Below are 18,862 nucleotides of genomic sequence, written 5' to 3'. Positions count from 1 at the left end.
CTGCAGTGATGGGACAGGTATTTGCTTTACAGTGGCAGCCTGAGAACAGAGTCCAGGCAAGGGTTGGGATCTCTGGTAAAAAGGTAAGGAAAAGGACAAACTTTTCAGTCTCAGATTTTCCCTGCCATTCTGTTCCCCTGAGGTGTCGGAGCAGCTTCTCTACCATCAGGGACATGTTTACACAGCCTTGCCCTTATGGTCCGTTGGGGCTTCCACCTTTGAAATCTATCCCAGGGACGGGGGAGCCTGGTGGGCTTCTGTCTATGGGGTCGCACAGAGTCGGACACGACTGAAGTGACTTAGCAGCAGCAGCACAGCCAGGAAGCAAGCTTGGCCCAGGGCGCCACCTGCTGATAACCTTCCTCTCCTGCACCCTAGGCTGGGATGGTACTCTTTTTTTTTTTTTCCTTTTGGCACAAACTTGTCCTTACTCAACTGCCCACAGCCTTGAGCACCTCCTGCCCTTCTTCATGACGTCAGGACACCCTGGGACTTGGAGGCCGGTGAGATTTCAGGGTTTGTCTTCCAGTATCCTTGAGGTTTGACACCAGAGTCAATTTTGTGGCAGATGGTGGGACCTGAGGCTTATTCTGTGATTAAAAATCGTTTCTTGCATTGATAGTTGTGCTTTCCCAGTCTGGGACCGTGGTAATAGGTCACCACGGTGACCTTGACAGGTGGCGACAGAGGAAGGAGGGGAGAGAAGTGACTCACTGTGCACCTTCCCTGTAGGTTACCAGCTTGAAGTCTCAGGATGTGTTGGACGCTATTTTAGTCACCGGAATTTGCCGTCATTTTGTGCTATTTTCCCCAATACGCAGATGTGGCTGAGGGATTCGGGGGCAGGCCTCTGTCACCATGGAAACTGTGACGCTGTCCTGCTAGGGGCAGTTTGGAAGCGGGGAGGCCTGGAAGGCTGCGGAAGGCCTGGAAGGCTGGGGAAGGCCCCGGATTTGACCTCCACTATTCCTGCGTTAGAGCCTTTCTCTAAAACCGAGACCCAGAAAGGGAGGGAACATGCCGGGTTCACAGTGCGCCCCCCGGGAAGAGGCAGAACGATCTGAGCCTACGATCCGCGTGCTCGGTTTCCCCACAAAGCCCAAGAAGCCCTCCTAGCTCCATTCTTCTTTGAGATTTACATCAAATAAGTCCTAGCGTCCACGATCTTTTCGAACGCTCGCCTAGTCGACGCTCCAAGACTTCTCCTTTAAGGCCCTCTTCCCCTTTAAGACCCATGACTCCGCCCATTACGCTGCGCCGCATACTTAAAGCCCCGCCCCCCTCCAACAGCTTCCGCAGGGCAGCGGCGGCAGCGCGACGGTCACTGCCCCTTTAAGTCCTAGCCCCGCCCCTGGCTCCCCGCCCCCTCCACTGTGGTCCCCTCCGGCCAGCACCAGGTGCCGGGCCTGATCGTGCGGCTCGGCGCGCGGCGGTGAGCTCTGGGCCCCGAGGGGCGCGAGGACACCTTCCTTGTCTTCCCCCCGCCCTTGCGGTGTCCTCGCGGGGCGCGGGGGCGGGGCTTGAGCTACCATTGGGGCGGGAGAGATGGGGTGCTAGGAGCGCGGGAGGGGTGGGCCACGACCGGCCGAACAGGGGGAGGGGCCCAGGTGACTTAGGGGGCGGGAATGGCCCCCCCCGCGGTGCTCGCCTGGCTGCAGGGGTGTGGGAGCCTGGACTGACTGCCCCGCGGCGTGCCCCTCTTCCTTGCCCGGCCAGTTTCCGCGTACAGCTCAGCTGCGGAATGGTCACCCTTGGTTCCTAGGGGTCCAGGCCCGTCTGTGGGGGGCGGTCGCCGTCCGTCCCCCTGCCTGAGACCGCAGTCGTGGAGGCCGCTGGAGAGGCCCCGGCGGAGCGCGGCAGCCTTTGAGAGGGGCGGCAGGAGGGCACCGGCGCCCCGACTTCTGGCAGAGGTGGGGGCAAGCCGAGAAGGCGCAGTGGCCCGCGGCCAATCACCTGGGACGGACGTCTGCCTGCCTCCCCCAGATCCGGGCAGAGTTGTGGGTTGGGGAAGGGTTTGGCTCTTGGACCTCATTTCCAAACCTCTGCCCATCAGAGAGCCGGCGGTCACCATGGCAATGCGGGAGCTGGTGGAGGCGGAATGTGGGGGTGCCAACCCACTCATGAAGCTGGCCGGCCACTTCACCCAGGACAAGGCCCTTCGACAGGAGGGCTTGAGGCCCGGCCCCTGGCCTCCAGGAGCCCCAGCCTCGGAAGCGGTGAGTGCTTTTGAGGTGGAAACCCCAGTGGCGACCTGGGATGGATTGTCCAGATGCACGCTTTGGGATAAATGCTTGCTTTATTGTGTTTCAAATAATAGCAGTTACTGATGAGTCAGCTTTACTGTATTAGGCATTGAACGACTTTGTATAGCAGAAGGCAACCATTTTGTAGATGAACAAACTGAGGCTCAGAGAAGTTTTGTCACTTGCCCAAGGTCATGTGAATGGAAGAGCTGGAATTTTTACCCAGGGCTGAGTTATGGGTCTGTGGTCTTCACTACTGTATCATATCATCTCTCTTTCTTTTGTCTTAGGTCTCTAAGCCTTTGGGGGTAGCCTCTGAAGATGAGGTAAATATACCAGTCTCTCCTGTCTCATTTTTTGTTTGCTCGCTGTATTTTTACTTTAAACTTGGCTCACACGTATTTCAGTCTGCAGACTTCCCTGATCCAATGAGAGTTGCCTCAGCTTTCTTGTTTGTTTTTGCTTATTCTTTTTTTTAAGCTTATTTATTTGTTAACTGAAGGATAATTGCTTTACAGAATTTTGTCGCTTTACATATTCTTTGAGTGTTTCCAAATCTATGGGTTCTGGGTTTCCCTTTCCTTGTGTTTGACGTTTGTGTCCTTCATGGAATGGGCCCCTGTTTCTTGCTGGGTTCGCTTTACCAATCTCTCTTCTGACAGTTGGTGGCTGAGTTCCTCCAGGACCAGAATGCACCTCTTGTGTCCCGTGCCCCTCAGACCTTCAAGATGGATGACCTCCTGGCCGAGATGCAGGAGATTGAACAGTCAAACTTCCGCCAGGCACCCCAGAGAGGTGGGTCCAGGTTCTGGTGTTAGGGAGGGGAATCACCATTTTCTGGGCAGATGGAGACAAAGGGATTTTGTATTTGGAAGCTGCTGATATTGGGGAACTGAGTTATAGAAGGAGACAAATAGAGTAGAGTGTTTTCACATGTACTCAGGGCTTCCCTGTTAGCTCAGACAGTAAAGAATGTGCCTGCCAATGCAGGAGATGTGGGTTTGATTCCTGGATCTGGAAGATCCCCTGGAGGAGGAAATGGCAACCCACTCCAATATTCTTGCCTGGAGAATCCCATGGACAGAGGAGCCTGGCGGGCTACAGTCCATGGGGTTGCAAAGAGTCGGATATGACTTAGAGACTAAACAAGAGCAACAACAGGGTTCCTGAGGCCTGATGGAATGATGTGTATTTTCCTCAGTTCTCTCTCTCTCTCTCTGTCTCTGAAGCTCCTGGTGTGGCAGACTTGGCCTTGTCTGAAAACTGGGCCCAGGAGTTTCTCGCAGCTGGAGATGCTGTGGATGTCACTCAGGAGTATAATGAGACTGACTGGTCCCAAGAGTTCATCTCTGAAGTTACAGGTGAGGCTTGTCATGGGAAAATCTAAAATAGTTCCTGTGGTGCAGAGTTCTACACGGTTATCCTCATTCATGTTTTGTTTTTTTTTTTTTTAACCCTCATTCATTTTAATATATAGAGTGATTTCAGCTGCTTATGACCTTTTTGAACCTTTATGACTCTTTTCTATAGGGCACTGAACCAGGTTTCTCTTAGATGGTAATAGGGAATTGAAACTTATGCAGAGGAGTGGGTTTGAACTGGTTGAGAGACTGGGAGGAGAGAGAGAACACGAGGAGTTAGGTTTTCTTCTTTGTTACCTGGAATTTTATTATTGTAGTTTGGTGGAGAGGATCCACGGATTGGATGGGTAGCAGTGTTGCCTAGGAAGAAAGAGCTGTTCACGGCATCCCTGGGGATTCTGGCATTAAGTCGTCCTGAGCGGGGTTGGAGCCTTGGAAAGTGGAATTGTGGAGTTCAAAGGCTTGAAGTGTACGGTCTTGGTGATGATAATAAAAATTAATAATATTAGTTAATGTTTACTTTGCCATGAGCTAGGCTTTGTTTTAGTGCTTTAAATGCATTGTCCGTTTAATCGCCCTGAAAGCCCTTGAGGTTGTTACTGTTTTTATTCTTAGTATATAGATAAGAAAACTGAGGCTGGGGGATTAAGTAGTTTGCCCAAGGAATCATGGCTTTCTAAGTGGTGGAGTTGGAATTTGACTCTGGGTTTGAATGATTCCAGAGTTGGTACGCTTACCCATACCAGGCCTGCATCTTGAGCTCTTCAGGGTCCCAGCCTAATTTTCCATCTTTGAGTTGTCCAAGGTCATCGCACCCTGTGGGACTGCTTTTTCTCCCCTCAGCCTGTCTGAGGACAGGCCTGAGCAAGGGCCTTCTCTTCAGCTTTGCTTTTCCTGATTGCTCTCAAAGTGAGCACTGTTGGGCTATTTCCATTTAAGAAATCAAGAATAACAGGAGAGATAAAGGGAGAAAGTCACAAAGATTCTGGCCTCTCAGGGTCCTCCTGTCATCATAGTTACTGAATTTTCATGACACAATTAATGACCTAATGGGTACCTCCCACCCCCAATCATTTTTATTGTCCTAAAGATAGACCTTCCTCTACACACAGGAGAAAATTCCCAAAATCTAGCAACTGAAATAAAATAAAGCTGCTGGTCTCTTTTATCATGACTCCCTTTCCCTCTTTTAAATTGGAGTTTAAGGAAGAACAGTGAGTGTTCTTGGTTTCTGGGCACTTTATATTCTCAAAGCCAGTTGAGCTTCCCAGTGATAAAAGGTAGATATTCTGTCCGCATTTTATAGGCATGGAAATTGAGTTTTGAAAGGGTTAATATTTTGTCTGATTATCATTCAGTAACAGAGACGATATTCAAACTTATGTCTGACTCCAGGCTCTGTACTTAGAACCATTACACTATCATTGAGAATCTTCTTTGGAATTGCCCCAACTGGAAAATCTGAGCTTTAACCATAAAGTTCCCTCCACCTGACTAGTACTCACCTTTTTGTACAAACTTTAGCTTTAAGTGCTGTCTCTTATTACAGAGATACTTCTGTTATAACTCATGAGCATCAGTCATTTTTGACAACTCAGGATGAGTTTTTAGTTATTATTGATGAGATTTTTGTTATTACAATTACTCAAGTGCTTGGAGCCACTGAAATCTTCCTTATCCTGTAAATAAAGAGCTACTTTAGAAAACGTGTTGGACCTGTCTTATGTGTTAAATTCTCTTTGGGAGATCTCTTTCTTCCTCCTCTTATTTCCTGGAGGCAAGGATGTGGAAAACTGGAAAGGAAAGTTGAGCTATGTGGGATCTGTCTTCGTATAAATGCTCTGTTGCAATAATGTATTGCTTTGTATGTAGTGGCCCTTCAGGATTTATTGAATGAAAGAGTTGAGATTTGGCAGAAAGAACTAGAAGGAACTGACTTCCTAGTACAGTCCTTTGTGGTATCTGCAGAGATTTGGTTTCAGGACCCCTGTGGATGCTCAAGTCCTTTATATAAAATTGCATCATATTTGCATAGAACCTAACCTCCCATATGCTTTAAATCTCTGGATTAATTGTAATATCTAATACAGTGCCAATGCTTTGTAAATAGTCGCCAGCATGGGACAAACTCATGTTTTGCTTTTTGGAACTTTTTAGAATTCCCCTGCCCCCCCACCCCCTCTGAATATTTTCCATCTGTAATTGGTTGAATCCGTGGACGTGGAATCCCTGGACACTAACCTCATAGCATTTATGGCTGATATTTTCAGAATAGTGACATAGCCTGTTTTTTTGTGGATAAGTAGACTTCAAGATGAGAGAAGGTTATATTCTTTAAATGTTTATTATTTTTAAGTCTCCATTGTAAGGATTCCAGAATCTAGTTTAAAAGGAAACAGTTTTTTCTTGTTTTAATGTTGTATTTGGAAATATAGTTCCTATGGAAGTTGCAAAATACATGTACAGAAAGTTTCTGTGTGTCTTTCCCTCTGTTTTCACCATTGGTCATATTTTGCATTTGTTCGTTATGTGCAATATCCAAATCAGAAAATTGCCATGATCCATGTATCTTATTAGATTTCGCCAGTTTTACGTACTTTTATTTGTGTGTTTATAGTTTCATGTAGTTTTATCACATGCAGATTTGTGTAACTATCACTGCAATCAAGATTCAGAATTATTCCATTACCACATGAAGCTCATTTTTTAGTCTGATGTATTTCCTGATGGAACTCCAACCCTCCCCTCTTGTTTGGCACTCTTCTGGGCCACATAACTATCTATCTTGTGATTGCTCAGCTCTAGAGATGAGAAACATCTTTAAGGGGTTTTGAGTTTAGACTGCCTCAGGTAACATGGTGTGTGGGGTTTACATGACAGTCATGAGAGATAAAGCTGCTCTTTCATAGGAAGACCAGTGGCCAGAATTAGCAGATGGTGATTGGCGACAGCTCTCCCCTTGATGGCAGCAGAAGGGCTGTGGAATAAAAGGAATAATAATCTCATTGTGATGTTTCTACTTTTGTATGGCTTGGCCTTGAACAGGCAGGAATGATGATAGTAGCTAATACTTGTTACTCTGTGCTTTACACTGGCATTATCCCATCTGGTCTTCACAAGAATCCTGGTGAGGTAGCTATTATTATCTCTATTTCACAGATAAGGACTTAGAAACTTAGGGGGTTGACTGATTCATGGGGAGGGAGACGTGGGGCAGGAGACGCACAGTGAGTCAGTGATAGAGTTGGGATCCGAGTGCAGGTAGGCTGACCCTAGAACCTGCCTTCTTTTTTTCTTTTTATTTTTTAAGTTTAATGAGTTAATTTGGCTGTGTCAGGTCTTAGTTCACGCACACAGGCTTCTCTCTGGTCATATCGAGAGGGCTCCAGAGTGCAGGGTCTGTGGCTGTGGCATGCGGGCTTAGTTGCTGCGCAGCGTGTGGGATCTTCGTTTCCCGAATCAGGGATCAAACCTGTGTCTTGCGCGATGGAGGGCGAATTCTTAATGGACCACCAGGGAAGGCCCTAGAATCTGCCTCTAGACCACTGTGTTATTTAGCAGATGTGGGAACTTCCATAGATAGAGGTAGGAAATTCTGAGTTTTTGACTGTTGAGTTGGCGTTCATGTTTCTAGATGAGATGAACACACACTGAGAATTGAAGTGAGGTGGAGGCTCTGAGTCAGATGTCTGGTATCTAGGTTAGGTTGCTGGGTATCACTCTAGGATCTCCTGACTTTGGATAGTCCCTCCCACTTAGCAGGCCTTAGGTCCTTCAATCTCACAGGCAAGCAGATGGATCTGGTTTTCTATAAGATTTTCTCAAAAAGCATTGTAGGCCAGGTAGTATTTTGATTATTTTATTTTACATCCTTTGTTGGAGTAGATTCCCAATGCCAGAAAATCTTGAATCTCATGGCCAGTACGGTTAAATACCAAATTACGGCTCTTTGATGATGATGCATCTCTGGGATTTTTTTTTTTTTTCCCCTAAACTTCTTGTCCATTGTAGAGTCTGGGTCATTTTGTATTTTTTTTGTCGCTTCTTGTCCTATAAAGGAGGATTGCACAGAACTGGTGTTCTCTGTAATTCGAGGGGTATTTGTGGCCAGAATATGCTTTTGCGAAACATTCCGGCTGAAGGCATGACTGGAGGGTGAGGAGAAGGGCCTGGTTATTTTTCAACAGAACAGGATAGGGGTATTAGGCATTTCCTTATTAGGTTTCCAGACTTGAGCCAACAGTCTAGCTGGGGCAAAGGAAAGAGAAATGTTGCCTGTAAAAGCCAGTGAGGGAAATCAGGATATAAATGTTAGGAGCTCTTGAAATTAAGAGACCAAGTCCGTGATCAAAAAAGTTGTCAACCGTATCTTTCATTTTATTGTTAATAAGTCACTCATTATTTATGATTAGGTGATATCTGTGAGTCTTGATTTTTTTTTTTCTTTTTCAGATTTTGGCATTGTTTTCTCAGATGTTGAGATTAACTTGTTGAAATTATTCAGACAGAGTGTCAGTTCAATGGAATAGAAAGTTCTGTTATAAATCAATACTGAGGTCGTCACCTTGCCTCCTTGGTGTTAAAAGTGGTGACAGCGCTTCAAAAGACAGGGTGACTGTGTGTAAGGGCAAGAGGGCAGAGCAGAGGAAAGAAGACCACAAGCCCATCATTCACTGTACTAAATCCTTAGGGCCCCTTTAAATCCTTTAATCTGTCTCTCTCTCTCTCTTTATTTCTGGCCTCAGAGTAGTAAAGAGCAAAGTCCTGCAGGTTGAGAAAAGTTCAGCAGCCTCATTTGTTATGTTTATTCTGAGATTGCCTTGGTGCAACCTTTGTCACGAGAGCTTCTGAGAGACAGTTTCTGGAATTAGACTGAAAAACGTAGCTCTCAAAACCAGTCAGAAGTGACAGAAGTCAGAATAGTGTTTATCCCGGGGTGGGTGGTTGTGGGGGCCTGTGAGAACCCGCGAGGAAACTGGAGACGGTCCATGCCGTGGTCTGGAGTGTGTCCATAGATAGAAATTAATGAAGCAGCACACCTAAGTCTGGCCCGCTCTACATACTTTCATGTCTGTATGTTACATCTCAAAAAAAGGTCCAGTGGGCAGAGTGGACCCATACATCTCTAGGTCTGGCACAGCATTCTGCTCCTCAGATTCTCTTGGTGGTACATTATGTTAGGATGAAATACGAGCCTCCTGTGGCCTGGAGGGCATGAACTGTATAGACAGAGGACAGACAGAGGCTTGATTAAGGAGTGGGAGCGCCCATGTCTCCCTGGTCCCCTGAGGTCCCCGCATCACTTCTGAGGAAGCCGGAGGCCCGGCGCCTGGTGTCTTAGTGAGCACTGTTATATTTCAGACAAAAAGGGTTTGGTCCATAACCCTCTCCTGAGCCGCCTCATTTGGTCTCCTGTCCCCAGCTCAGTACATTTGTCCCCCAGGCCCCTGGGGAGTAGGTTGGATATTGAAAACTTGGTAGTGTTTTCTTTTGACCAGGGCGTCTGTGGGATTCTGCCTTGACTTGGTTCATATTCTCCCCTTCCTGCTCCCTTGCTGACTGCCCACTTCTCTGCTCCTTGCAGACCCTTTGTCCGTGTCCCCCGCCCGCTGGGCTGAGGAGTACCTGGAGCAGTCAGAGGAGAAGCTGTGGCTGGGAGAGCCGGAGGGAACGGCTGCCGCTGATCGCTGGTGAGTCCAGCCTCTCCTCTCTGGACGGGCTCTGTGGAACGAGCATTGGGCAGTCCCCTCCCTCAACCCCCTGTCTGCTCCTGTGCCCTCCAAGCTCCTCCATCCACATCCTCAAACCTACTTGCAGCCCCTTCATTACCTACCCTAAGGCTTCCACTTGTACTATTACCCCAGTTCATTTATGTTTCAAATGAGATTGAATCAAGAACCCTAAGTATTGTACCAAGAATTCATAGCTTTATCTGACGTACCTGTTTCCCTTTAATTTGGAGCCTGCTACTGTTTGTTCCTTCTCTCTGTCCCAAAGATGGTTTGGGGAAGAGAGAGGTAGAAGCGTGTAGCTAGTGCTCTGCCCCTCCTGCCCAGAGGTCCTTCTTTAATGTAAAGTGGAATTCGTGGGAGTGTGGTCACCCTGTCTGTTCCCTGATGAGAACTCTTTAACTACCATGGGTGGGGAGGGGGGAATGGCGAGGGCAAGGTAGTGGCAGACCCACGTGTACAGTTAGCGCATCTTTGCCTGTTCCAGGTATGATGAGTACCAGCCCGAGGAGGACCTGCAGCACACAGCCAGTGACTTTGTGGCCAAGGTGGATGACCCCAAGCTGGCTAACTCTGAGGTGAGCTGCATCTCACCACCGCTGCTTCATCCAAGAAGTCAGGGGAACCCTTTCCTTACCCCTGTTTAGTTTAAACAGAAAGAGCTGGGACCCGGGGTCCAGTCCTTCCTCTCTGGGGAGCAGAGACTTAGGGCCCTGCCTCTTCCCCCGAGTCTTCTTGCCTGCACTTCCTTGCCTGCTAACCCTCTGTCCTTTCTGTGCCATCTCCCATTCTTGAGAGCCAGAGATCCCCCTCTCTTTGCTCTCCGCTTTTTCCAGGGTCCTTAGCGTATCTTGTCTGAAGCTAGAGGTGGTCCTCAAGGGGAGGGGTCAGCGCAGGCTCCTCTGGGCATGGTCGAGAGGGCGCACCTGCAAGTCCTCTCCCAAGTGGCCTGTGTGTATCTCTGTGCCCCAGTTCCTGAAATTCGTGCGGCAGATTGGCGAGGGGCAGGTGTCCCTGGAGTCCGGCGCAGGGTCAGGCCGAGCTCAGGCAGAGCAGTGGGCGGCAGAGTTTATTCAGCAGCAGGTAGGCTCCTGTCACCTCCCAGCCCCACCCCGGAGCTGCTGGTGCCCCCGGCCGTGGGCTCAGGGGTCCCAGAGGGTGAAGGGAACCTATTGCCAGCTTGTTTGGTAGCATCCAGGTCCTGAGTGGGCGGGAAAGAGATTCTGAGAATGTTCTCAGAAGTGCCCAGGTTGGTTGTGTCCAATGGGTGTTCACTGAGTGTTTAGTGGGTAGAAAATTGGTGGTGGTGCTATGACCAGCCTGCTTTGTTACAGGGCACGTCAGAGGCCTGGGTTGACCAGTTCACAAGACCAGTAAACACGTCTGCCCTCGATATGGAGTTTGAACGAGCCAAGTCGGCCATAGAGGTGAGAACAGCTGGCGAAGTGTGACCAAGCCAGGAGGAAATGCTCCTGTGGAGAGAGTGGGTGTCCCAGCGCTAGAGATGACGGACGTTGTATTTCATAATGTTCTGGATCATCTGTGTCAGAATTACTTGGGATGGGGGGTGAGTGTGAGTGATAGTCACTCAGTCGTGTCTGACTCTTTGCAACTACATGGACTGTAGCTTGCCACACTCCTCTGTCCATGGAATTCTCCGGACAGGAATACTGGAGTGGGTTGCCATCTCCTTCGCCATGGGATGGTGTGGGTGCCTATCAAAAACACCAGTTCTTGGGCCTCCCAGACCACTGAGTCAGGATCTGGAAATAGCATCTGGGAAGAGCAGCAAAGGAAAGCTTTCCGGTGATCTGAGACACGTGGGAAAGGAAGAGCTACTGCGCGGGGAGCCCGTTGTAGTGGCACTGAGAGCGGGGCGGGGCCGTCACAATGGACCTTCTTCCCTATCTGCCCTCCTTCCCTTACAGTCTGATGTCGATTTCTGGGACAAGTTGCAGGCAGAGTTGGAGGAGATGGCAAAGCGTGACGCTGAGGCCCACCCCTGGCTCTCTGACCATGATGACCTCACGTCCGCTTCCTATGACAAGGTGAGAAGTGGCTGTTTTCACGTTGCAGGGTTTCCTTCTTTTATTGTCTCTCCTTTAATCCTGAATTTGAAGGGTACCCACATTTAAATAATCATTTTATTGAGCCCCCTTCCATAAAAAGGAAGCCTGGATTACTCCCTAGCATGCAAAGTCACTTCAGTGGCGTCCAGCTCTTTGCGGCCCCATGGACTATAGCCTGCCAGGCACCTCTGTCCATGGGATTCTCCAGGCAAGAATACTGGAGTGGGTAGCCATTCCCTTCTTCAGGGGATCTTCCCGACTCAGGGATAGAACCTGTGTCTTTTAAATCTCGTGCATTGGTAGGTGGATTCTTTACCATTAGGGTCACTCCATGTTCTTCTCTAGTCATTGAAAGTATTCTTTATTCTTGGGATATAAAAGTTAATAATAATAACAATAATAAGTGACATAGTACCTGAAACAGAGGTTTGCACATGATGTGTTAAGAGCACAGAAGAAGGAGCTCTGCTTTGGAGGTTGGTTGAAAGCATTTTAAGAACATTGATAGCTCCTTTGGTAGAAAATGTTAGGTAGTAGGCCATCTCTTCCCTCCAACTTAGTATCTATTTACTTATTTGTTTAAAAAAATTAATTTATTCTTTTGGCCACGCTGCAGGGCATGTGGGATCTTAGTTCCCCGACCAGGTCCCCTGCACTGGAAGGCGGACTCTCAACCTCTGGACTGCCAAGGACGTCCCTGTTTTTAGATTCTTGAACCCTGTTTTGACATCATTGATACCTTGGGTGGGATATTGCAAAATTAGGATTAGAAGCATTGAATTAATGTTCCACAAAAATATGCTAAACTTTATTATCACATGAACAATCAGGATTTTATCTGCCTTTTGCTGTTATTGAATTATATGTCAGTAGTAGTGTGTTTTTTTTTTTTTTTCAGATGTGGTTCTGACTCTGTCAAGGGAATTCATGGGTCTCTGAATGTAAAGCTTTTTATTCATGGTCCTTAAATTTGCAAGACTGCAGACATACCTTGAGCAGCTATTGTAGACTGTTAAAATGACAGCGAAAATTCTGTGATGGAATACACTCTACTTGGTAGTGATCCTGTGTTTGCAGTATGATCCTATGAAAGTTTGAGCAGACCAGACAGTGGATCAGGCATAATGGTTAGACTTCTTAAGCTGTAACAGTGATCCCAGGCTTATCCTGTATCTTGTAGGTTGTCACGGGCTTCCCTGGTGGCTCAGACAGTAAAGAATCTGCCTGCAAGGCAGGAGAACCAGGCTCGATCCCTGAGTAGGAAAGATCCCTGGAGAAGGGAATGGCTGCCCACTCCAACATTCTTGCCTGGAGAATCCCATGGACAGAGGAGCTTGGCAGGCTACAGTCCATGGTGTCACAGAGTCGAACATGACTTAGTGACTGAGAAACAACAACATCCCAAGTCCATCTCCTGTATGTCGTATTTCTTAAATTTCCATTGTAATTATAATTTTTATCTGTCACAAATAATTTGCATCTGATGGCTTACAGTGGTTTAGAACTTTGTTGGCAGGAATTAAGCATTTCTGGTTCTTGAGCTCTTTCACAATGATAGTGAAGAAGGGCCTCATCTATGTTCTTATTTCATGGTTTTATTCTGGTTTGTCCTTAACTATATTCAGAAAGGGCCTTGTCCTGTGTTTTGTATCTTGTCTTCATTCTGGTGTGTTGTTTTGTGGTGGTGACCCCTGCTCTCCTCAAAGGAGCGTTTTGTTCCCTTGTCACAGTCACACGCTTGCTAGGAATCCAGTTTACCTAATACCTCTCTGCTGCGTGGACGGCCCCGGGACAGAACTCAGCACAACCGCATCCTAACCCCTCAAATGAGAACACCTCCACTAGCACAGGACGTGACTCTGAAGCCTTTTCTGGCCTCAGGATTTTGGAATATAGCTTTCATTTACTATCAGATACAGATTAATACTAATAACTTTTAAGAATGAAACTGGAGAATAAATTAAGTTTTTCAAAGTGGTTGAACTCATACTAATCCTGTCAGTATGCACAGGACTCTGTGAGCTGGGTGAGAGTTGCATTTGAATAGCAGAGCCTCAAACCACATTTCCTTTATATATTATCTCACTATTGCAAGATAACAAGAAAAGCCCTTTGAATAGCTAAAGAGAGCTTATCTCATACCCTAAGCAGATCCTGTTAAGAAATGTGCTCTGTCCAGTGCTGAGGAGTCAAGGATGTGGAAATATCAGCCAATAAAGACTTTCTAAAAATAAGTTTAATTGCAGTGTGGATCAGAGTTTGCCAGGCTTTCCAGCTGCTGGGAGCAGGGTAGCAGCGTGGGCTGGCTTCACTGTGGTTGTGGACAGTCTCCTTCGTGACATGAAGGGTTTGCCAGCATTTCTCCGGATCCCTTTGTGGAGGCCCTCCGCTTCCTCTCCGCCTCTTGTCTGTCCTGGTTGTCATCTCTCATTCCCACTGCTCCATAGCTGCTCCCTCTGAGATTGCTCCTTCCGAGACCGGGTCTCACCTGGCTCCTCTTCTTTGTAGGGGTACCACTTTGAGGAAGAGAACCCCCTGCGGGACCACCCCCAGCCTTTCGAGGAGGGGCTGCGGCGGCTCCAGGAGGGGGACCTGCCCAACGCCGTGCTGCTCTTCGAGGCAGCTGTGCAGCAGGACCCCAAGCACATGGAAGTGAGCGGCTCCTCCTTCTGACCTGATTAGAGAGGGCTCCGCCAGTCTGAGGGAGGCCCCGAAGTGGGTAGTGCACAAGGGTTAGGGTCTGGGTGATGGCCTGGGGTGGGGGCCTGGGAGTGAGATGGTGAGTCCATGGGGAGCCAGAGGAAGGGACAGTGACTACACGGGTGATGAAATCTGGCATCTTCTCTCTAGGCTTGGCAGTATCTGGGGACCACCCAGGCAGAGAACGAGCAAGAACTTTTAGCCATCAGTGCGCTGCGGAAGTGAGTACTCTGAAGAGAGGCACGGGTCAGGGAGGGGTGAGGTGGTCTTGCAGCTCTACAAACAGCGTTTAGAACGACAGGTCCTGGTCTTCTTTCTGGCCACTAACGAGCGTTTTTTCATGATGAAACTCTAAGGTTTGGAGTGAACTTGGGAATAATTGTCTCCATTCCCTCCCCAGCTTTTGGTTTTATTTTGGGGACCCTGGCTGATTCCTCAGCTGCTGAAATGTCCCCTTTCTCAGATCTGTGACTTTATTAATGACCCACCAGTAGGGAATTCCTCTGTATCTGGATGGAGGGAGTTGGCAGGTAACTCTCGGCTTGGATTGCAGGGTGCCGCTACTGAGACCAGCCCCGTCCCTCTCGGTCCAAACAGGTGCCTGGAGCTAAAGCCAGACAACCGGACGGCCCTGATGGCACTGGCTGTGAGCTTCACCAACGAGTCCCTGCAGCGGCAGGCCTGTGAGACCCTGCGAGACTGGCTACGCTACACCCCGGCCTATGCCCACCTGGTGGCACCTGGGGAAGAGGGGGCCGGTGGGGTGGGCCTGGGCTCCAGCAAGCGCATCCTGGGGTCCCTATTGTCCGAGTGAGTGAGGGGCTCCTGGGGTGGCTGTTGGTGACCAGGGAGAGGGAGGGCCTGGACAGTGGAAGTTGGGGTAGATTGCCGCTCAGTTCTGGGGGGTTGGGAGACTCAGGGTTGGAAGGAAGGAAGGGTGCAGGTGGACGGATGCATCGTGGGCTAGTTACGGGAGTACTGGGAATATAGACGTATCCATCCACCTGCCTTTCTGCATCTTTGTCTTCCTCACCCAGCTCCCTGTTTCTTGAAGTAAAAGAGCTCTTCCTGGCGGCTGTGCGCCTGGACCCGACGTCCATCGACCCTGACGTGCAGTGTGGCCTGGGGGTCCTCTTCAACCTGAGCGGGGAGTATGACAAGGCGGTGGACTGCTTCACCGCTGCGCTCAGTGTCCGCCCCGACGTGAGCATCTGGGGAGGAGGGGAGAGAGGCCCTGACTCCATGTCCCAGGGAGGTGTCATTTGATGGGACCTTAGTGTCACGGGGTGTTTCCTTCCAGTTCTGCCTCCTGGTTTCCTTGGGAGAATTGGGAGGGGAAGGGCGGGAGTCCAAGCTCATCTGGGCTTAGGGGAGTCTGCAGGGGTGAGTGGAGACAGGAATGGGATCGTAACACGCTAGAGAAATAGAGTGGGGAACCAGGGGAGATGGGGCAGAGTTGGATCTGAGCCTGGCTGGTGTTTCTAACCCTTGGCCATCTCTGTCTTAGGACTATTTGCTGTGGAATAAGCTAGGGGCCACCTTGGCCAATGGAAACCAGAGTGAAGAGGCAGTAGCTGCGTACCGCCGGGCCCTTGAGCTCCAGCCTGGCTATATCCGGTCTCGCTACAACCTGGGCATCAGCTGTATCAACCTTGGGGCCCACCGGTAAGAGTGTCTGCTCAGGAGGGAATGAATGAATGAATGAGTGAACGAACAAATGAACAAATGAGTGAGTGAACAAATGAATCAGTTACTGAGTAAATGAATGAATGAGTGAATGAACTCCTCCCTGCCGTGGGCCCTGGCTCCTCCTCCTCTGATCTGTTACTTGACCACCAGGCCCAGCGTGCTTTCTCCCCTCACCCACTGACTTGCCTCCTTCCCTGGGTGTCCTCTCACCAGCTCTCATGCTTCTGCCCTGCAGGGAGGCTGTGGAGCACTTTCTGGAGGCCCTAAACATGCAGAGGAAGAGTCGGGGCCCTCGGGGTGAAGGGGGCGCCATGTCAGAGAATATCTGGAGCACCCTGCGTCTGGCCTTGTCCATGTTAGGCCAGAGTGATGCCTATGGGGCAGCCGATGCCCGGGACCTGCCCACCCTCCTGGCGATGTTCGGCCTGCCCCAGTGACAGTGGGATGAGCTGCCCTGCGAGTGTCTGCTTGGAGGGGTCCCTGTGCTGGACATGATTCCCTCTCCCCAAATGGGCCTACCAAGGGGGCGGGCTGATGACCACAAGCGGTACCGCCTCTCAGGGGCCACCTCCGCGTAGGGGTGGGTAGTCTGCATTCTAGTTCCTGCATAATTGTAGGAAAAGGAGCCGTGTCATTGGAGCCCTTGGTAATTCAAGGGCTGTCCGTCCAGCTCCCTATCTCTGCTCATCATGCCCTTTCTTGGTGCTGCTTTTTGGTTAGGACCCAAAGATAGAGGGTAACTGTTGTCATCAGCTGCCGTTTCTGATGGGTCTGCCACATTTGTAACATCTGTCCTCCCCCGACCTTTCCCAGGAGTTGATAATCACGCAGCCTCCTCAGGCAGTGGTGTGGGGCAGGTCCTACCGAGCAACTCTGTGATGACCGTGTCTAGGGCGGCATGTGACATTGAAGTGTTGATCTGGCTCAGCGGAGCCGGGTTTTTAGGGGTACTTGTGGTTCTGTCATCCTTGCACCTCCCCTGGGTGCAGCTTGGGTTTCCTGGTTGCTGCTGCACACAGTGATGGGCATCATTGCAGGAGGGGTCTTCAGGGGCTACCGGGGTCAGTTGCTGCAGAGTGTTTGGGTGGGGGGAGTGGGGAGCAAGGCTTGTTGTGGACTGAGCCTCAAAGGGACCAGATGGGCTCAGGTCCAGGGCTCTGGTCTGGGGCCTGTGGAGGGAGGACAGAGCAGGGACGAGGACCGTCCCGAGTACAGCCATCCCCCTCCGTGTAGAACGGCCTGCGAGTTAGAATTGAGCCAGCTCTTCTGGAAAGCCAGTTCAGAAATTACCACCTTGTCAGATCCCCAACAAAGAGAGGGTTCAGCTTTACCTTGAGCCTCTGCCTGCCTTCTTCCCCCGTACCACCTCCACAGGGGGAGAGTGAGCATGGATTCTGCCAGGAGACACACTCACCCCCAAAATGCCTGAGGTGGCCACGAAGCCGCTTGCCTTGTCTTCAGTAGCTAATGACCAGAGAGATTTTTTTTTAAAACTACCATGGTCCCAAGGTTCCATCCTGAAATTTATTTTTCTTTGTATGAATATGTGTAAATGATTTAAAAAATAAAGGTGTAAAATATTTGTATGAAGAATAAATGAAACTGACATGGCTTTGAGTCCTGCTACTGGGTGTGCAGCTGGTGTGGTGGGAGGGGAGTTGCTGTTTGGAAGTTGGTGTTCAACAGTTTTTCTCTCTTTATCTTTCAAATTCTCACTGGAACATTGATTACCCAGCATCTACCCAGTAATTATTCAGCACCTAATACACGGGAGGTACACAGATGAGACGGTCAGGGTCCCTGTGTTCATGGTGCTGATGGTTTAGCAGGAGAGTCAGGTGTTAAGCAATCACGCATTTTTTACTTGTGTTACTTCAATACAGAAAAATATGGGGTATAATATAATTGCTTTGTATTTTTTATTACAAATTATTGCATGGAAAGACTTCAGTAGTCTTTTTCAATGCTTAGGGCATTGAGATGCCAGCATTTCAATGTGGTCTCCGCTGGGTTTTATCAGAAACTAGAGACATATCAAGATGGGTCTGTATCCTAGGGAAAACATTTAAAATATGCATATTTATATTTGGAGGTAAATGTCTATGGCCATGTTAGAATTTGAAATGTCTAAAAGAGAACTCGTTTAGTAATCCAGACAGTGAAATATTATTTAGTTATTTAGTTATACTTAGGGAACAACATCCAACGACAAAGCTAACAATATAATGAGAAAGAAAAGGTTAGCAAACATTTTACAAGTCATCTCAAGAAGAAAATGCATTGAAAAGAAGAAATTACCAGTATGTTAAATGTGTCAAGATTGTGAGGAACTTTTGCCCTGCTTTGTCATACTTCTCTTTAATTTACAAATTTCCTTAAGTGCGTGTGTAATACTTTTATAGAAAAAAAACATTATGGGGAGGAGAGCAGTTGTTGCTGCCACCTGGGTCTCTGAAGGGCAGTGGTGCAGGGCCCACAGTTCTGGGAGTGGGCTGGGCAGGCTGATACAGAAGTTTGTGGTGTGGAGATAAGGAGACGTGTTTGGCAGAGTAAATAGCCTAGGAGTTGAGTTAACTTCTGGTTTAAGCAAAATCTCCAGGTTGATCTGCTCTGCCTTGTGTTTGGCAGCATGAAGATGTCCACGTGGATGCTTTTCTCATCAAGGCCAGATGCATCTTGAGGCCACATCAAATTCAGCCAGTATTTATTGAGCCCCCATCATGAACAAGATGCTTTTGGGTACCAGGGATGCAATTCACAAGGCAGACAAGGTCCCTGCTCTCATGGCTAATGTACTAGTTGAAGGAGCAACAGAATAAACAAGTAAATAAAACCTCAGGGACCTCTCTGGTGGTTCAGTGGCTAAAACTCTATGCTTCCAGTGCAGGGGTCTTGGGTTTGATCCCTGGTCAATGAACTAGATCCCACAGGCTGCAACTAAGGATTTCTCATGCTGCAGCTAAGACCGAGGGCAGCCAAATGCACAAATAAAACCTCAGTCAACGTGATTTGAAGAAACAAAATCGCACATTGCACTAGAGAGTACAGTGGAGGGTTTGTGGGGGCAACGT

The 18,862-nt window shown here is 48.8% G+C and overlaps 1 protein-coding gene across 7 annotated transcripts; it reads left to right on the top strand.

The window, feature by feature from the left end:
* Positions 1-411: 411 nt before the first annotated feature.
* On the top strand, positions 412-17,402 carry PEX5 (peroxisomal biogenesis factor 5). 7 transcript variants are annotated; one of them, XM_069581341.1, is made up of 17 exons: positions 1,362-1,432; positions 1,763-1,910; positions 2,054-2,216; positions 2,534-2,569; positions 2,906-3,038; positions 3,473-3,604; positions 9,189-9,294; positions 9,821-9,911; positions 10,306-10,416; positions 10,668-10,760; positions 11,262-11,381; positions 13,911-14,054; positions 14,253-14,323; positions 14,700-14,912; positions 15,140-15,305; positions 15,610-15,767; positions 16,027-17,402. In XM_069581341.1, exons 3-17 carry the CDS (start codon positions 2,070-2,072, stop codon positions 16,226-16,228), a joined length of 1,923 nt encoding a protein of 640 aa, XP_069437442.1. In that variant the 5' UTR covers positions 1,362-1,432; positions 1,763-1,910; positions 2,054-2,069; the 3' UTR covers positions 16,229-17,402. The 7 variants fall into 7 exon arrangements, with proteins under 7 accessions (XP_069437447.1, XP_069437443.1, XP_069437441.1 ...); XM_069581342.1 differs by lacking the exons at positions 1,362-1,432; positions 1,763-1,910 and adding an exon at positions 413-503; XM_069581340.1 differs by lacking the exon at positions 1,763-1,910 and having other exon boundaries at positions 1,252-1,432.
* The last annotated feature ends 1,460 nt before the right edge of the window (positions 17,403-18,862 follow it).

The sequence above is a fragment of the Ovis canadensis genome, chromosome 3, assembly GCF_042477335.2.
Source record: "Ovis canadensis isolate MfBH-ARS-UI-01 breed Bighorn chromosome 3, ARS-UI_OviCan_v2, whole genome shotgun sequence".
NCBI classification, from domain to species: Eukaryota; Metazoa; Chordata; class Mammalia; order Artiodactyla; family Bovidae; genus Ovis; species Ovis canadensis.
The sequence above is the reverse complement of the archived record's forward strand: the minus strand, read 5'-3'. Positions and strand labels throughout refer to the sequence as shown.